The sequence below is a fragment of the Hermetia illucens genome, chromosome 1, assembly GCF_905115235.1.
Source record: "Hermetia illucens chromosome 1, iHerIll2.2.curated.20191125, whole genome shotgun sequence".
Classification (NCBI taxonomy): domain Eukaryota; kingdom Metazoa; phylum Arthropoda; class Insecta; order Diptera; family Stratiomyidae; genus Hermetia; species Hermetia illucens.
The window spans coordinates 122,013,990-122,031,381 of NC_051849.1; the positions used below are offsets into that span (position 1 = coordinate 122,013,990).

Below are 17,392 nucleotides of genomic sequence, written 5' to 3' on the forward strand. Positions count from 1 at the left end.
TTTCTGCCCCTTCCACTGGGCGGGAAACACTCCTTCCGCCATGCACGATTCGAATGTGCTTGCGAACCACCTTGGTCTGGCCTTGACCGCCACCTTCAGAGCCCTGTTCGGAATTCCGTCCAATCCCGGAGCCTTGCTGTCCCCAATACGTCTGCAGATTTCCCAAAGTTCCTCTTCGGTAACATCAGGGATCGAGAAGACGTCCTGCTGAGTTGCCAGTTGGGGTTCTCTTTCGTCCTGCTCCTGCTGCGGGAAAAGAGTTGCAATTATTTGCAACAAGAGCCGTGGGCATGTCACCTGAGGTGATTTTCGCCCGCGGATCTTCTTTATTACAACTTGGTAGGCTGTACCCCACGGATTCGTATTAGCCTCCATGCAGAGCTTCTGGAACCATTCCCGCTTGCTTCTCCGAATGGCCTTCTTAAGGTTGCTTCGCATATCCTTGTATTCCTCCTCACGCTCCTGGTGCTCCGGCCTTCCTCTTGTCCTGTGGGAAAGTCTCCTCGCTCGGAGACAAGAGGATCTCAAGGCAGCGATCTCCGTGTTCCACCAGTAGTTTGGCCTCTTGCCGTGGTGCAAACGTCGTCGTGGCATCGTAGCGTCGCATGCTTCGGTTACACGCTGAGACAGCTGTGTGACCCTTTCCACCGCTGTTCCATCCGGATCATGGGCTCCCTCCAATGCGGCCAGGAATGTCTCCTCGTCGAAACCTCCAATAGACCAGCCAACCGCCTTAGCCTTTCCACCTCCAGAGCGTCGTTCACTGCTTCCCCGGTTCCCAATGTGGAGGAAGATGGCCTGGTGGTCACTGTGGGTGTAGTGCTCACTCACTTGCCAAGCCATCCCCCTCACCAGTGAAGTGCTAACAAATGTCAGGTCAACGATCGAACCCGACCCTCTTCCTCGAAAGGTGGGCACCCATCCAACGTTGGCCAGCACGATGTCCAGCTCCGCAAATGACTCCAACAGAATTTGACCTCTGGTGTTCGTCGATCGGCTTCCCCACTCCAGGGCCCACGCGTTGAAATCGTCCGCAATGATTTTAGGGCTGCGGTCTCTAGCATCTAACACCAGACTGTCTATAAAACTGGCTGCCGGGGGGGGGGCATGACTTCCTGAATGGCCTGTCTTCCGCACGCCCAGATTGCGGCGTTGCCAGACGCATCCACCGCCCAAGTCGCACCGCCGTAGTTTCTGTACGGCTCGCAAATAACCGCGACATCGACATTCGACTCTCGAATGGTTTGCGAGAGCAGGTCCTGAGCTGCTTCACAGTGATTGAGATTGATTTGTATCAATCTCATTTTCCTGTGTGGTTCAGCTCCCTCGTATATACCGGACATCTGCTGCTTCCCGCAATATGCCGACTGTCCACGCCCTCTTTCCCACTACATAACATACACCGTGGATCTCCGGTGCAATCTTTGATGAGGTGGCCCTCTTCCCCACACTTCCTGCAACTCCTCGACCTATCATGCTGGCTGGTGCATGCCGCCGCAAAATGGCCGAAATCGAGGCATCTGAAGCATCTCTTTAGAGAGATTTGTTCCCTGAGCCTGCACACGACCCAACCTACTTTTACCTTGCCCGCGGTAATCAACTTAATAGCTGATTCCGCCGGCAAACTAATAATAGCGGTCTGTGTGCCACCATATGCCTTCTTCATCCTTTTTATGGCACTCTGGTCTATATCGCCAAGGTTGAACTGCTGCTTTAGCGCAGCACAGATGTCCTCCCGTGAGGTGACTTCATCTAGGTCCTTGCATTCAACCACTATCTCCTGTTTCCGAGCTCTTACCTCAGCTTCCTCTCCAAGTACACTTTCCACCTTCCCGCGGAAGTTATCGGCCGACTTGTCGGCGGATTTACTTAACTCCAGCATCAGATCCCCTTTCTGTGTTCGCCTAATACGGCTCACATTATCCCCCAAATCCTTCAATTCCGGGTCTGACTTCACCTTTCGGAGGATGTCGGTATAGGACATATTTCCCTTCTTGGAAATAATTATTATTTCCGGGCGGAGCTTCTTTTTGTCCTTTTTCCTCTTGTTGCTCACCTTAGTCCATTGTTCGGGCCTCCGGGCGTTGGTTTTTTCCACTTTTGTAGGTGTTGTGGCTGCAATCGTGAGATTACCGACTTTCGCGGGTACTCTCGCCAGCTCCGCCTTCTTTGGTGAAGAGGCTTTTTTCTTCTTCGGGACTTGCTGTGGTCCAAGAGGCTCGCTGGTGCCGTCTCTAGCCCGTTTTCCTGTCTTCCCGCCTGCTTTATCACGGGGAGGCGTCACCTGCGTTTCCCTTGTGACCTTGCCAACTGACGCTTGGGAATTCTTTTCTTCGAGTGCCTTGATATAAGATAATTTAATGCCTCTTATCAAGGCTCGAATATTTTGGTGGATATTCCGCCTCTCCTTGATGAACTCGCACAATTCATTTATTCGTTCCCCAAGTGTAATGAACGCCATTCCGGTATGTTCCCGTTTGCTTTCGCGCCTTGCGCCACAAGGAATGATCTCGATTAAGAGACCATTCGGATTTCTTTCAGAGTCCCGCGACGAATCTCGACTACCAAAAAGAACCATTGTTCTCGGTGGTGATCTCCCAAGCTTCGAACTCCTCCTAAAGGGATCCGGTGTGGACCTAATTTCCACTCCACCATTATCTCTTGTAGCATTAGATGCCACAGTAGCCAAGGTTCCCACTACTGAGGCACTGCGGTCGTTGGATATCGACGGCCGGGAGCCCGCTTGCTCACTCCCAAAAACTGCCGGCACTGGGTTTCCGAAGCCCTGCACCGTAAAAAAACTACTTTTCTCCTCTTCCATATTTGGTTTAATTTCTGGGTGTCCTTCCCATAGCCAATTTTTATCCACGGGTGGGCGTTTACTTCCGACCTACCCGGCCTGCGCATAAGCATGCCCATACACGCACATCTCCGGATACGTGCATGTGCATGCCCATGACACATTCGCCGAGCATTCCCTTATCCGCACGAAGGGACGCGCCCGATGGAAGATTTGGCAACTCCGCACAGGATGTCAGAACATATAGGGGGGTCAATATAGACTCGAACCACTATCTCGTTGGTATGGTGCTCCAAGCTCGAATTACGACACCACCTACAATCCCCGCTGACAATCAGGTGAGAGTGAGTACTGAAGCCATCAGCAACACAGCCCGCCGCAACATCTATAAGAGGGAAATGGATGCCGCAATAACCGCAGTTAACAGAGATCCTGGAGATGAAGCATAAACAAATGATCTTCACAACCACCTGAAGAACATCATTGATACGGCCACACAGATACTTGACCCTAGCCGCAAAAAAAAGTCGGAACCTCTGGTTTGACGATGAATGTAAGCTAGCTACGGAACGGAAGAATGCCGCATACCAAGTAGTGTTGCATTCTCAAAGAACGCGAGCACACGCAGAGACTTATCACGAACTCCGTCGAGCGGAGAAGCGACTTGCAGCGATTGCAATCACCCTAATGCAGATTGCACATTACTGAATGAGTTAACGTTAATGAAAGATGATAGATATTTGGTAACGTTATTTTATTACTTGTTGCAGAGGGCCAGACTATACAGGCTGGAGGTACTCAAACAACTAACTTGTTTCTTACATTCTAATCTCTTAAATAGAATTGTCTATGTCTAATGAGTAGATAGGGAAAAATACATAACACATTTCCCTATGACCCATGATCCTAATTATTTTATTATTAGTATGGAAAATACACAACCTTCTTGGAAGACGGGTAGTTTGTGATCATCCTCTCATCACGTGATGACTATCGCCCCTCTTAAACAGAGAGGTCCCGGATCTGCATCAAATTATTTTCAATCTGTTTCAAAATGAATTGAACCCTTGGTTCCATATTGGATTCGTCGACTTGTTCGTGTTGACCATTTGTTGCCCACGGTGTTTGTAGTAGAAAGTCGCAGTGATGACAAAGATGCCTAATAAAATAGCGCCGCTGAACAAATAGAATGCTTGTTGCAACTTGACATGTTCGGTCTTCTGGCTTATTTTCTCCAAATTTTGTATGTGGACCTGTTGAAGATATGCAAGGGAAACGAGTGTAGAATGTTCAGATACCTTTAATTTAAAGATGCTGGCCGTTAATGGTTCAATCCTTGATTTTTTTATTGATGTCGGGTACAAGGTTCCGTTAATAAAGACGTCGTTGGAATGAATCACGAGACAGGTTCCGTTTACGTTTACGTCTTGACCATTTTCGTTGACTATTGCTTCCCCGTCCTTAATAAGCAGGGTGTTCTCGTCGATCTGCATCACTGGCGGTATATGATGTGCAGTTGATGTTCCGCATGTCGCCGTGTCGTTGTTAAAAATTTGACGCAAACAGGGATCGCGTACATCCTCTTGGCAAAATGGTATTCCTGTCGATTCTTTGCATAAATGCAACGGTTTATTGCCCGATTTACACATACCGATGTGACTATTATTTAAATTTAACATAATATTTTCATGGACCACAGGAAAAATTCTAACTAGTGGGCAAATTTCCTTAATTTTAGGTATTTTAACACGAAATTTTAATAAGTTATGATCAGAATAAACTGTTACACTTGAGGCTAACAATATCTCATTAATACTTATACTACTATGTTCTATCTCAAAATTTTGTAGAATAGTAGGGTTTACAATGTTAAGTTTGGCAAAAATGACCGAGTAGACGACATTATCTAACATGCTGATAGCTCTTTGATTTCTTACGGATATGCGTTGAAATAGATTGGGCCCAATAGAGCCATTGCTTTGAGAACAATAATTGCGACGTAACACATTAATTTGTGTTGTAAGTTCGTTTATTTTCTTCATGAATTCGCTATTAATTTCGATCTGTTGGTTTTCGGCTGCGATCAACCTTGATTGTCGTTCGTTTATTAACACGAAATCGCTATGGTCAGGAGTTCCTGCGACAAATTTTAAAGCGGAACCTATAAAGTCTATTGATCTTTCTATTCTATGGAAGCGTAAAGAGTTAAGCAATTTGTTCATTTCATTGAAATCCGCTTCAAGAGATGCCTTCTCCTCCTGGTTATGGAATAATTTCTCAAGATTGTTGATATTGGCTGCTATTATTTCGAATTCGGTCAAGTTGATAGTGTGCATTAGGTAAGTATAGTCATCGTAAATGGCTACATTACCCTTTTGGAACGGAATATACATGGCGTGTGTGTCATCGAGGAGTCTTGCGCTAGTCCTCGTAAGAAATATTATCGTATATTGTCTTTGTGAATCTGTTTTCCATATACAAGGACGGTGGTTCCTAAATCCTCCTGTACAATTTTTTTAATGTATCCACTTGATAGTTTAGTACCCCTACGTCTATCTTACTTAACAAATATCTCCTGTCCGTTTAAAAATGTACGGACTATCCGTTTAGTGTTTTTTAATCTGTTTTGTTTTTCCTGGCTTTGTTGAAGGGCTTGTCTAATTTGTTCTGATTCCTTTTCGGACAATGCAAAGATAACGTCTATGGGTTTTCGTTTAATGACAGTATGGATTGAGTTATTATATTTAATAGTTGCAGTGAGTATTATTTCCTCAGGATCATGATTGTTACCTTCGATATTCAGAGTTCTTGAAATTCCACTAAGCGTTGAGTGAAATCTCTCAACCTGCCCGTTACTTTCGCTATGCATAGCTGGTACTGTATGATGAGACATACAAAATTGGTTTTGAATAAGAGCAAAATGATGGTTCATTATCAGTGACCAATATTTTCGGGTTTTTGAAAAATCCAATAGTTTTAAGTATACTAATATTTTTTACGTCTGCTATACAACGGGAGGGTATTGGTTCTACAATGGTAAATTTGGAGAATTTGTCAATGCATGTTAAGAAATGAATATTATTTGTACTATATATATCCATATGCAGGATTTCTCCTGGGTAACTAGGTATTGGGGTAGAATTCTGAATTTGTTTCTTTGGATGTCGAACATATTTGGCTTGTGCGCAGATTCTGCAATTTTCGACAAAGGCCTTAGTCTTTTGCCTTAGTTCCGGAAAAAAATAATTGTCAAGAATTTGTTGGTAGTTCTCAGCTGCTGAGCGATGGGCTCTTTCGTGTTCTTTAGCGATAGTTTCGAGCTGATCGTCTCTATTGGGAAGATCTATTACAAACTTGGTAGTATGCTTGAAACGTACTGCCGGGAAAAGCATAATCAGTTCGCTTTGAATTTTTCCCAGTACCTCCTGTGGACAAAAAATTCCGCTCACTACATTATAATTTATAATTTTTTTCAGTACCAAATGTAGTGAATGAATATCTTTAAATCGAATATTATGTCGATGATAACCCGGAAATGGTGTTGTGGAATCCTTCTCGGTTGACTTTGCAAACGATAGAAAAATCTGATTCTTGAAGCCATTTATTGGTTGGGATACCGTTCGAATATGTTGTGTTAATGATATTTGACTATTCGTACATGCTTTATCCGTAATTTCACTCTCACCTAGGTGCTGGATGTGTTGGCGCGACAGCGCGTCGGCTACTACATTACTACTACCAGGTTTATAGTGGAATTTTGGAGCAAATTCTTCAATAAAGCTTCTCCAACGCTTGAGTTTCGTGTTGGGGTTACGATCAGATATAGAGAATGTAAGCGGTTGATGGTCCGTGAATATACTCAGATTGGTAACCCCATACAAATAGTTTCGCAGAGTTTGGAGGGCCCATACTATGGCCAGCCATTCTCGCTCATTTGTCGCATATTTTTGCGTAGGCGTAAGGGTACGCGATACAAAAGTGATGGGCTTCCCATTTTGCGATAGTACAGCTCCTATAGCAACAGAAGATGCGTCTGTAGTGAGCTCAAAAGGGTTAGAAAAATCTGGAAAAAGAAGAGTCACATCTTCAGATGCCAGGATCTTTCTCAGCCTATTAAAAGCGTCCTTGGCGGCTACGGATAAAGTTATTTCCTTGTTCTTAGATTGATTTGTTCCAATATTACCATTTTCGCCACGTAATAATTGCGTTAGTGGTTTTGCGATTGCTGAATAATTCTTTATGAAACATCTATAATATCCAGATAAGACTAAAAATGTCCTCAAGGAACGAAGGGTCGTTGGCTCTTTATATTCTAAAATCGTGCGGACTTTGTCTTCAGATGTCTTCAAACCTTTTTCAGACACAGTGAATCCAAGAAATTCTGTACTTGTTTTGAAAAAAGTTGACTTTTCCAGTGCTATTCTCATGTTTGCATTAAGTAATTTTTTAAAAATAATTTCAATATCTTTTGTGTGAGTTTTTGCCTCCTTAGAAAAGATTATGACATCATCGATATACACATGGCAACGAATGCCTATGTCATCCCGTAAAATATCGTCAATTGCTCGTTGAAAAATTGCAGGGGCATTCTTAAGACCGAAAGGCAAGCGACAGAATTCGTATTTGTCATTATTCACAGAGAATGCTGTTTTCACTCTGTCTTTTTCGGCCAAGAATATTTGATGGAAACCTGGTTTTAAATCTATGGTTGAAAAAAATGTCGAGTTGACGAGATTTGCGAGGATCACTGATATATCTGGTATCGGGTAACGATCTGAAATAGTTTTTTCGTTAAGTTTACGAAAATCGACTACTAGTCGCATTTTCCGATTACCTGATTCATCCATTCCTTTTTTATCGGCGACCCAGATTGGGTTATTGTACGGTGACCTACTTTTACGGATAATACCAGAGTGAAGCATAGATTGAACCTCTTTTTCGACAAAGTCTTTGGCTGACATTTGATAAGGATAGCTTCGAGAATAAACGGGCTCATTCGTCGTGGTTCGAATTGTAGCCACAACTGATGTATTGTAGGGTAAGGCTTCATGTAGGTCGGCAAAAACTTCAGAGTTGCGGTTTACAACAGCTTTGAAATCAGAACAGACTTCTTCAGGGATATTCTTATATGTATCCTCCAACCTATTAACTTGAGCACGTTCCATAAAACGAAGGGGTTCAACGCCTCCTTTGTATTTTATTTCATTGGAACTTGTTTCTACAGAGGCACCGATTTCTTTTAGAAAATCATAGCCTATAATTCCATCGAAATCATTGAGGTTTGATAATATAAAGAAAGTTGTTTCCTTGCCTAAGATTCGTATTGTGAATTTTTTTGATACATATGTAGAACCATTAATGGATGAAACGTAAAAAGGTTTCTTAACGGCCTCGACCGTTTTTAGAAACAGAAAATCCTTTATATAATTTTTAGCCACTCCAGTATCTATCAGTATTTTTAATTTCTGACCATTGCCTGCCGTTTTTTCTATGAACGGTAAGCGGGAACTAATGCTTAAAAAGTTGAGCTAATCACCTGTATATGAGTAGTGGTCAGATTCACTTTCGGTTTGATACACATCCCTTTCTTGTAAATTTGCCTGATTTCGATTGCACATGCGTTCAGCGTTTTGTACATTTGCATAATGAAGACGCTGTGTATTGTTATTATTTCTATTACGCCGCTGATTTTTATTTTGCTGTGTATATTGAAGTCTCTGATTCCCATGAGGGATGTGATTGGCATAACTAAGTGCAGGAATCGCTTCTTGTCTAAAAGAAGAGTTCCTGTTTCCCATATTTTGAAATTTCGCGCTATTGCGAAAACGAGATATTGTTGGATCCACTTCCATTGGTTCAGGAAAAGTGGACGGTTTTTTTTCAGATACTAATCTATTGTGGAAAATTCTTACGAGGTATCGTGTTATGAGTTTTTCTTTCCGCGAATGCATTTGCAAAAGCTGATCGTTCCTGATTCATTTGAAGTTCGTGGGCTAGAGCTAAAGCACTAGGTAGATCCACAGGCCTGCTTGAGAATAGGACGTTACTTAACGGACGATTTAACCCTGATATAAACACACGAAGCGCGTCGCCTCTGTATTTGTTATTGAGTAATTTTAATGAATCTACGTCTCCGGAATATTGCATTATTGCTTTATTGGTAATAAGCGTAATTTGTTTCTCGACAGTATCATAATACTGATCAATAGACATTCTACCCTGTCGTAATGTAGACAGTTCCTGCTCTAAGAGATGAAATGATCTTTTATCCGAATAAGTATGGTCCAACCTAGACAGAATCGCCTCGAAGTTTAATGGAGTGCTGAATGAAGACAGAACCGTGTCAGCTGCTCCAGTGATTTTATTTCTAATAATTGATACAGCTTGATAATGACGGTTAGAGTTGGAAAATCTTTCAAACGGCTTTATAGCAGCTTTGGCAGATTGCCGCCAGGAAGGGTATTTTTCCATAATTCCTGAAAATTCGGGAACGGATTTAACAACTTCAAGCGAAATATCACATTGAATACCATCATTGATTTCTATATCCTCATATTTTTCTATCGAAACCGAGGGAAGTGCAGTTTCGACTCGAGTGGAAAGGTCGCTAATTCGAGAATTTAATGTCGAATTAGTTGCTTCTACAGTCGTACTTAACTGAGAGGCCACGTGATTAATTTGACTTCGCATCTCGGTTTGTCCGGATAGCTCAGTGGTTAGAGCACTAGGCTGTCATACGGAAGGTCGCGGTTCAAATCTCACTGGTAGCAGTGGAATTTATCATATATCGTGATTTGGCGTCGGATACCAGTCGACTCAGCTGTGAATGAGTACCTGAGTCAAATCAGGCTAACAATCTCGGGCGAGCGCAATGCTGACCACATTGCCTCCTAGTGTACCGTTACGGTCTTGAATGAAGTGCTCTAACACACTTCAAGGCCCTGATCCAATATGGATTGTTGCGCCAACGATTATTATTATTATTTCGGTTTGCATACGTGAAACTATCTCGGTTGTGATCCGAACCACCAAATCTTTAATAGCTTCCGCGGTCAAAGACATTATGAATGTAGTTTTTTTGCGTAGTTGTGGTGTAAAAAAAAATGTAAAATGTCGTCCAAACGGTTTACATAAAATTGTACTTACAGAATAAGAAACTCCATTGAGTATTCACAACCAGTCATTAAACTTAATATTTTCTTTTTTCCTGTTTGGCCACTTTTGTTCTTTTCACTAACTATAAATCACAAACTATAAATGTCACACGGTCCTTATAATGTCACTCTATAGTTTTTTATTCAGTGTGGGTTTCCCGGTTTTTATCCGCGATATAAACGGTGTTGGAAACACGAACTTTCCGGTTAGTTGGGCGCCAGTTAACGTTAATGATAGACTTTGCTATTTGGTAACGTTATTTTATTACTTGTTGCAGAGGGCCAGACTATACAGGCTGGAGGTACTCAAAAAACTAACTTGTTTCTTACATTCTAATCTCTTAAATAGTATTGTCTATGTCTAATGAGTAGATAGGGAAAAATACATAACACATTTCCCTATGACCCATGATCCTAATTATTTTATTATTAGTATGGAAAATACACAACCTTCCTCTCATCACGTGATGACTTACAACATAAGATACACAAGATAACGTTTATCTGCTAATGTGTTGTCGCTAACATGTGTTTCGGCATCCTTAGAAGAAGAAGGGTCGTTTGTGATCATGTTCTCATCACGTGATGACTAATGCATTCGGACGAATTAATCTTGATAGAGGGGAATGGTTTGCCGCATCCGCAGGCGCACGCGCATGTTGCTGCCACATGAACTAAACAGAGTTCAAGGCAACGTAGCGGCAATGGAAGCGGTGCTTGGGAGCAGCGGGTTTGGCGGTGGGATAGAAAAGAGTTGAGGAGGTGAGAGACGGCCTTATAGACTTTTGTAGGGAACGAGTTGAAGGAAAGTAGTTTTGTCTTTAATTGGCACCGGGAACGGCTTATAGACTTTGTGTGGAACGAGTTGAAGAAAAGAAGTTTTGTCCTTGATTGGCACCGGGAACGGCTTATAGGCTTTTGTGCGGAACGAGTTGAAGAAAAGAAGTTTTGTCTTTGATTGGCACCGGGAACCGCCTTATAGACTATTTCCCCTAAGTTCATTAAAAATTGCGCCCAACGTGAGGCCTGACGGTTCCTGGATTCAGACCTCATTCTTATTTTCAGGTCTTCTGAATGAAATGGAAGATAACCTATTCCGGCTCACAACTTCGTCTGGTGGTGTCGGATAGAGAATCAATAGATTCTCAACATTGTTCCCGGCTAGGTTGTTGGCTGCCAACAGAACCTATTTTAGCTTACAAAAACTGTTCCGCTCAAAACGTCTCACCATAGGGTCAAACCTCTTACTGTACAAGACAATTATCTTACCAGTCCTCATGTATTCCTCGGAGACTTGGGTTCTTAGCAAGAAGAATTGCGAACTCTTGGCCGCGTTCGAGAGAAGAATCCTCCGAAGAATTTTTGGCCCCCTACATGAGGATGGACAATTCCGTAACCTACACAATGACGAAATCTATGAGCGATACCATGACCGTCCGGTTGTGGATAAAATCTGGCTCTATAGGTTACGGTGGGCGGGTCACTTAATCCGTGTGAATGAGGATGATCCCACCCGGAAAGTCTATAAGGGCAATATCTATGGTAGAAAAAGAAGACGAGGCAGATCCTGCCTAAGATGGAGCGATGGCGTAGATCAGGACGCCAGACAGCCTTTAGGGATATCGAATTGGTGGACCTCGGCGTAAAACCGGGATGTCTGGAGTTCCTTATTAAGGCAGGCCTAGACGGGATGCCGGTGTTGCCCCGTTGATGATGATAACGATGATGACTCGGTATGCCGTCCAGACCCGGGGCTTTGCTGTCGCTTTTTCGACTGCAGATCTCCAGCAGCTCGTCCCTGGTGGCTGGTGGAATCGGCGTCACATCCAGGGGGCGCTGGGAGGTATCAGTACCATCCTCTTCCTGGGGAAATAACCCCTGGATTATTCCCAACAAGAGCATAGGACACGTAAGCTGCGGAGATGATCGGCCTCTGAATCGTCCTGTTACGATTTAATAGGCGCTGCCCCACAGATTCCCTTTTACTCCGCTGGATGGCGAGTTTGAGGTTCTTGCGGGCTAACCTATAGGTATATTCCTTTTGCCCTTGATCGATCCTACCTATCGCCCTCTGAGCCATTCGTCTGGCTCTGTCGCAAATCGATCGAAGGCTGGCAAGTTCACTATTCCACCAATAATTGGGTCTTCTAGTAGGGAATGAGCATCTCCTAAGCATCGACGCGTCACATGCTTTTGAGATTCTTTGTGTAACAAGGAGAGTTTTATCCGTGGAGGTGCCTGCTTTGCTAAGCAGGTCTAACTACACCTCCATGAATGTGTGCTCATCCTTCGCTTTTGCAGACCATCCTTGTGTTCTTTTGGATTTCGGCTTCCGGGGTGCGAGTTTCCTGCCTTGTGGCTCCGTCCTTAGTTCAAAGGTGATTGCCAGGTGGTCGCTGTGTGTGAAGTCCTCGCTAACTTTCCACAACTTGTCATGTGCTAGCGCAGGGCTGACAAATGTCAGATTAACAACTGAACCAGATCCCCGTTTCCGCCCCCTTGCGTTAATCTCTTTGCTACCCCACTCGATAGCCCACGCATTAAAGTCACCGGCTATCACCTTTGGAGATCGTCCCTTTGCGTCGTGAACAAGATTGTCTAACAGGTCTTCAAACTCCGTCAATGTGAGGCTCGGTGTGGCGTAGCAGCTATATACGAATATACCGCTTATTTTTGCCTATATAAAGCCACTGGCCGCCTGATCCATGCTTTATTATGTGGCCTAACGACCACAAGCCCATACCGCCGCTCCACCAGTCGAATCTGTGACCCACTTATCATGGCAATTTCCACCTTACATTCGAACGTAGTCTGCTCAAGTAAATCCTAAGCGACCCTGCAATGGTTGAGGTTTATTTGAATGAACATTATTTTCTCATTGCAGTCAGCGCCTTCCTAAATTCCACACATTTACTACTTCCGGCAATATGACAGTTATCTTGTCCCTCTTTCACCTCGCTCAATAGGCATTTGGGGTCTCTATTGCATTCCTTGGCAATATGGCCCTTCTCCCCAGACATTCTGCACCGATCGGACCGATCAATGCTGCTGGAACATACCTTCGAAAAGGGCCCAAACATGAGGCAGACAACCCATCCAATCCGAACTTTTCCGGCCACCAAAAACTTCTTCGCTGATTTCACTGCCAGTCGCATTGTGACCGTTTGAGTATCGCCATAAGCTTTTCTTAGGTTCACGGTAGATTCTTCGCTGAATTCCTCCAACTTGAATTCTTGCTTCAAGGCAGTGTCGACTCTTCTCTGGATGTTACCCCTTCGAGATCCTTGCATTGTATATAGATCTCATGTTTTTGGGAACGAACCGCGACTTTCTCCCCAAGTGATCTTATAATTTGGTTACGACAGCCGTCAGTTTTTCCCAGGCTGGATTTTTGCCGCTCAAACCCCTTTCTGGGTCCTCCGGATTTTGCTGACATTTCCGCCTAGGTCTTTTGGGTCGGGGTCAGATTTCACTTTTTTTTCAGTATTTCCACATACGTTAGATGTCCTCTGCTGGAGATTCTAATTGCCTCCGGGCGAATTCGCACCTTTGGCTTCTTGTTCCTTTTTTTGTTCCCAACCTTACCCCAACCACAAAAAAAAATGGAATTTGTTTTTCACAGAATGTAGTCATGTGGGATATCAAATTAAAGGGCTTAATTAGTACTTTTCCAAACTGGTCCCATAGTCGATATCGGGTGAAACATAAGGGAATGAGGGCTCAAAATATGACCCACAAAATGTGTAACATGTCTCGTTCTCAGAACCTGTCCAGCCGACAAATCTGAAAAAAATCACAGTGGTGCATCTAAACGAGATCTGGGCCTCAAAATACATCTCGTTCGGACATCTGCATGAATAAAGTTAATAATTGTATATTAGTATATTTTAGGAATTTAGCCGGAAACCTCCCTTAAGTTCATGCTAGAACTACAACATTTTGCATTTGCATAAAGGACTACATAAGGCACAATTTGGTCAAGCTTGAAAAAATATCAAACTATTATTAATAAAGTTATAAGTAGTGAAACTTTGCCATTTGTTGTGGATTCCGTGCATTCTACATCATCTCATATCAATTCGTCAATACTACAACAAAATGAGCTCACATGAATGGGAGGTCACAAAGAAACATTTTGTGTTAAGTTTTTGGGTCATTTCTGCATCAATATTAATTACTCCGGCCAGACATATGGGTGTATGTAGTTTATACCTACGTGCGTGGTAACGAAGGTTACAGGTAGTTAATCCAGATAGATATATTTCTACATTAAACCAGCGGTATTCAATATACATACTATATATGTACATATCTATACCTTTGTGCATGAAATAAACTGGAAATATAAGTGCGATTAATTTATATATATATGAATATGTACAGCATTCGGTAATAGGCAATTTGTTTGTTTAGGATGAGAATAATATCTGTGTCTATAATATGTACGCAATAGTGTGGCTCAAATTATGACCTACAAAAAGTGTAACAGGTTTCATTCTCAGAACATATCCAACCGAAAAATCTGAAAAAAATCACAATGATGTATCTAAAGGAAATCTAGACCTCAAAATACAACCCGTTCCGATATCTGCGCAAATAAAGTTAATAATAGTTCGTTAGCATATTTTAAAAATTTTGCCGGAAATCCCCCGCCTAGTTTTTCTAGGCTTGAATTTTACCAGGCGGTTCTTCTTTTGGTTATAATTCTTAGAGAGGAATTCCACCTTCTAGTCCTTTAGATCCCACTGCTCGCAAGGGAACAGTGAAGCAGCATCTGATAAGTTCGCTCTGCTAATATGAAATAATAATAATAATCGTTGGCGCAACAATCCATATTGGATCAAGGCCTTGAAGTGTGTTAGAGCACTTCATTCAAGACCGTAACGGTACACCACAGTACACTGTGGGAGGCAATGTGGTCAGCATTGCGCTCGCCCGAGATTATTACCCTGATTTGACTCAGGTACTCATTCACAGCTGAGTCGACTGGTGTCCGACATCCAATCACGATAACAAATTTCTCTGCCCCCAGCGAGATTTGAACCGCGACCTTCCGCTACGATAGCCCAGCGCTCTAACCACTTGAGCCATCCGGACAACTAATATGAAACCGCAAGTCATACCGTTTCATCATAATTTGTTGAACTCTACATACGTCTATGCACATTTGGTATATTAAACAAAAGTCTTTTTATTGTAGGTCTCAACTTACTGGCTGAGTCAGTGCTTCGCATGCGCAAATTGGTGAGCAGGCATCAAGTAGCAATACTCGTAGTAAACATCATTACCTGCGGGCGCAAATGGACTCCCGGTAAGTTTTCCCTTATAGCAATTTTCTAGACAAAAGGTCACACGGATGTCCTCTTTTTGTGGTAATTGAAATGTGTATTATGTAGTTTCAAGAATTGAAAAAATGTTTTATCTTAGTAGAAAAGAAAAAACCTGAAGAAATGCGCCTGCAGAAACCCTCTTTGGGGAAACATTGGCAAACGGTGCCTTGTGTTCGACTTCTTTCGAAATGGATAATAGATAGTCATGCAGTCAGTTTTTACAATTTCGCAAATCAAATGATTACTGGATTCGAAGTAAGTGCAAGACGAAATTTTATAATTTGCATAGAGAAAAGTGATTTCACTAGGAGCGGAAGAAGCTGTCATATACATCATCATTAAGAATGGCCGATAAATCAAAGTAAGAAGTTTCCACGTGTTCGTCTTCATGTGACACTACTTAAAGGGTTTTCCACCCTTGGTCTAAAACACAAAGTTATTTTTGTCAATTTTTCTAGCGAAATTGAATTGTGTCTAATGATTCAAATTCTCTCAGATTACATTTATACACTTTTGAAAAACAATAAAAAAACTGTTATTTTTATATTGTTAATAATTAACTGTAATACTATAAGGAAAATGATTTAAAACAAAGTCCACTTGCGTTGTAAAAATCTCCGGTTTGGATGTTGTGTAACCAAAAATCAAAAGCATTTATGAGCAATAAATGATTCTTACAAATTCATTTTTAAGGTGTTTTAGTTTTGACATCTGTTGGAAAGGTGGGGGGTGCGGGGGGTTGAAAGTGTTCTTTAACGAATCCATTGTAAGAGACTACCCATCCGGAAAATCTGAAAAAAATCAGGAAGCAGCCACTATATGATGCCTAGGATCCAAAATACCCTACATACCCATCCCTGCATCGTTTTGTGTAAGAAAAACAAAATTGCGTAAAATCACCGCTTTTTACAAGTTTCTTGCACAAAAGTTGAGAAATTTTATATATTGACTTGATTGTGGGATGGTCGATAGCCACATATGTATAGAATATGTGATTAAAAGCGATTCGGTTGATTAGTTTCGGGAAAATTTATAATACAACGTTCAAAAATGTTGTTTTAAGAAAATGTGTTCACTTGTTTTTAAAGGTTATATATAGTTGTGATGGCCGGGAAAACCGAAAAAAAATCAATGCATAATTTTTGAGTACATTAACTTAAGAATATTCTTACCAAGTTTCACTACGATCGGAGCGTCAGGTTCGCGGATATCTTCATTTTGGTTGTGGTTAAGGCATGCTACACCACTAGTCCAATCCAACATCTTCGTGCCCATTACCGTGAGACGCCGTTCATTGTCTTTGATATTCGGCCAACACTCAGAACCATAAAGGGCGAAAGGGTGGAAGACACTGCTTTAAATTTTAAATTTGAGACGGTCGTTGATACGTCGATCACAAAAACTGCCAGTTGTGGAGCGCCACTTCATCCAGGTTGCGCTGATACATGTAGCAATTTCATAACACAGTTCTCCATTGCCTAATAGCATTAACCCGAGATATTTAAATAGCATAGTTTCAATAAAGATGCAAATGATAGCTGTCCAAGTAGATAATTAAGTAGCTGATTTTAGTGAAAGTGGTGTACAAAAGTGAATACGTAAAATATAAAAAGTAAATCAAATTATGATACCATAAGCTGGGCACTTCGCGAACATAGGTTTTGTGTTCATCTTATGTGTGGAGGCTAAGGATGCTGAATATTTCTTTATATATTGCCAAACTGCAAGACATACATATGAACTACATATCAAGGACATAACAATTGTGCTCATCCTAAATAAACAAATATTGCCTATTATCGCATGTGGATGCATATATATATACACCTTGCATACCAGGTATATATACAGTTAAAAAAAACCCCACGAACCGTCTTCTCGCCCAACCGGACTGGGGGACGACCAACCTAAGGGCGGGCTAAAGGCAAAATCCAAAGCTCGCATCACAGCGATGCTGCGTTTCAACAGAAAGTTTGTGCGACCATGCGAAAATGTATTCCTACATCCCCATTGTCGCAAACAATTCAAGCAATGACGCAGCGGTTCTAATCTGCGAGATATCGATTATTAAATTAAAGACAGTACGAATCAAGACTGAAGCCCTCTAG

The 17,392-nt window shown here is 42.2% G+C and overlaps 1 protein-coding gene across 3 annotated transcripts in view; it reads left to right on the plus strand.

The window, feature by feature from the left end:
- Window positions 1-15,969, plus strand: part of LOC119648400 (DNA repair protein RAD51 homolog 4) — a 158,928-nt gene extending 142,959 nt beyond the window's left edge. The window contains exons 3-5 of one of the 3 annotated variants that reach the window (XM_038050269.1): window positions 15,155-15,265; window positions 15,382-15,539; window positions 15,593-15,969. In XM_038050269.1, the coding sequence (XP_037906197.1) occupies window positions 15,155-15,265; window positions 15,382-15,539; window positions 15,593-15,649 (326 nt within the window). In that variant the 3' untranslated portion in view covers window positions 15,650-15,969. Of the gene's footprint in view, window positions 1-15,154; window positions 15,266-15,381 lie in introns of all 3 variants that reach the window. The other 2 variants (XM_038050176.1, XM_038050224.1) reach the window with 2 other exon arrangements.
- Window positions 15,970-17,392: the final 1,423 nt, after the last annotated feature.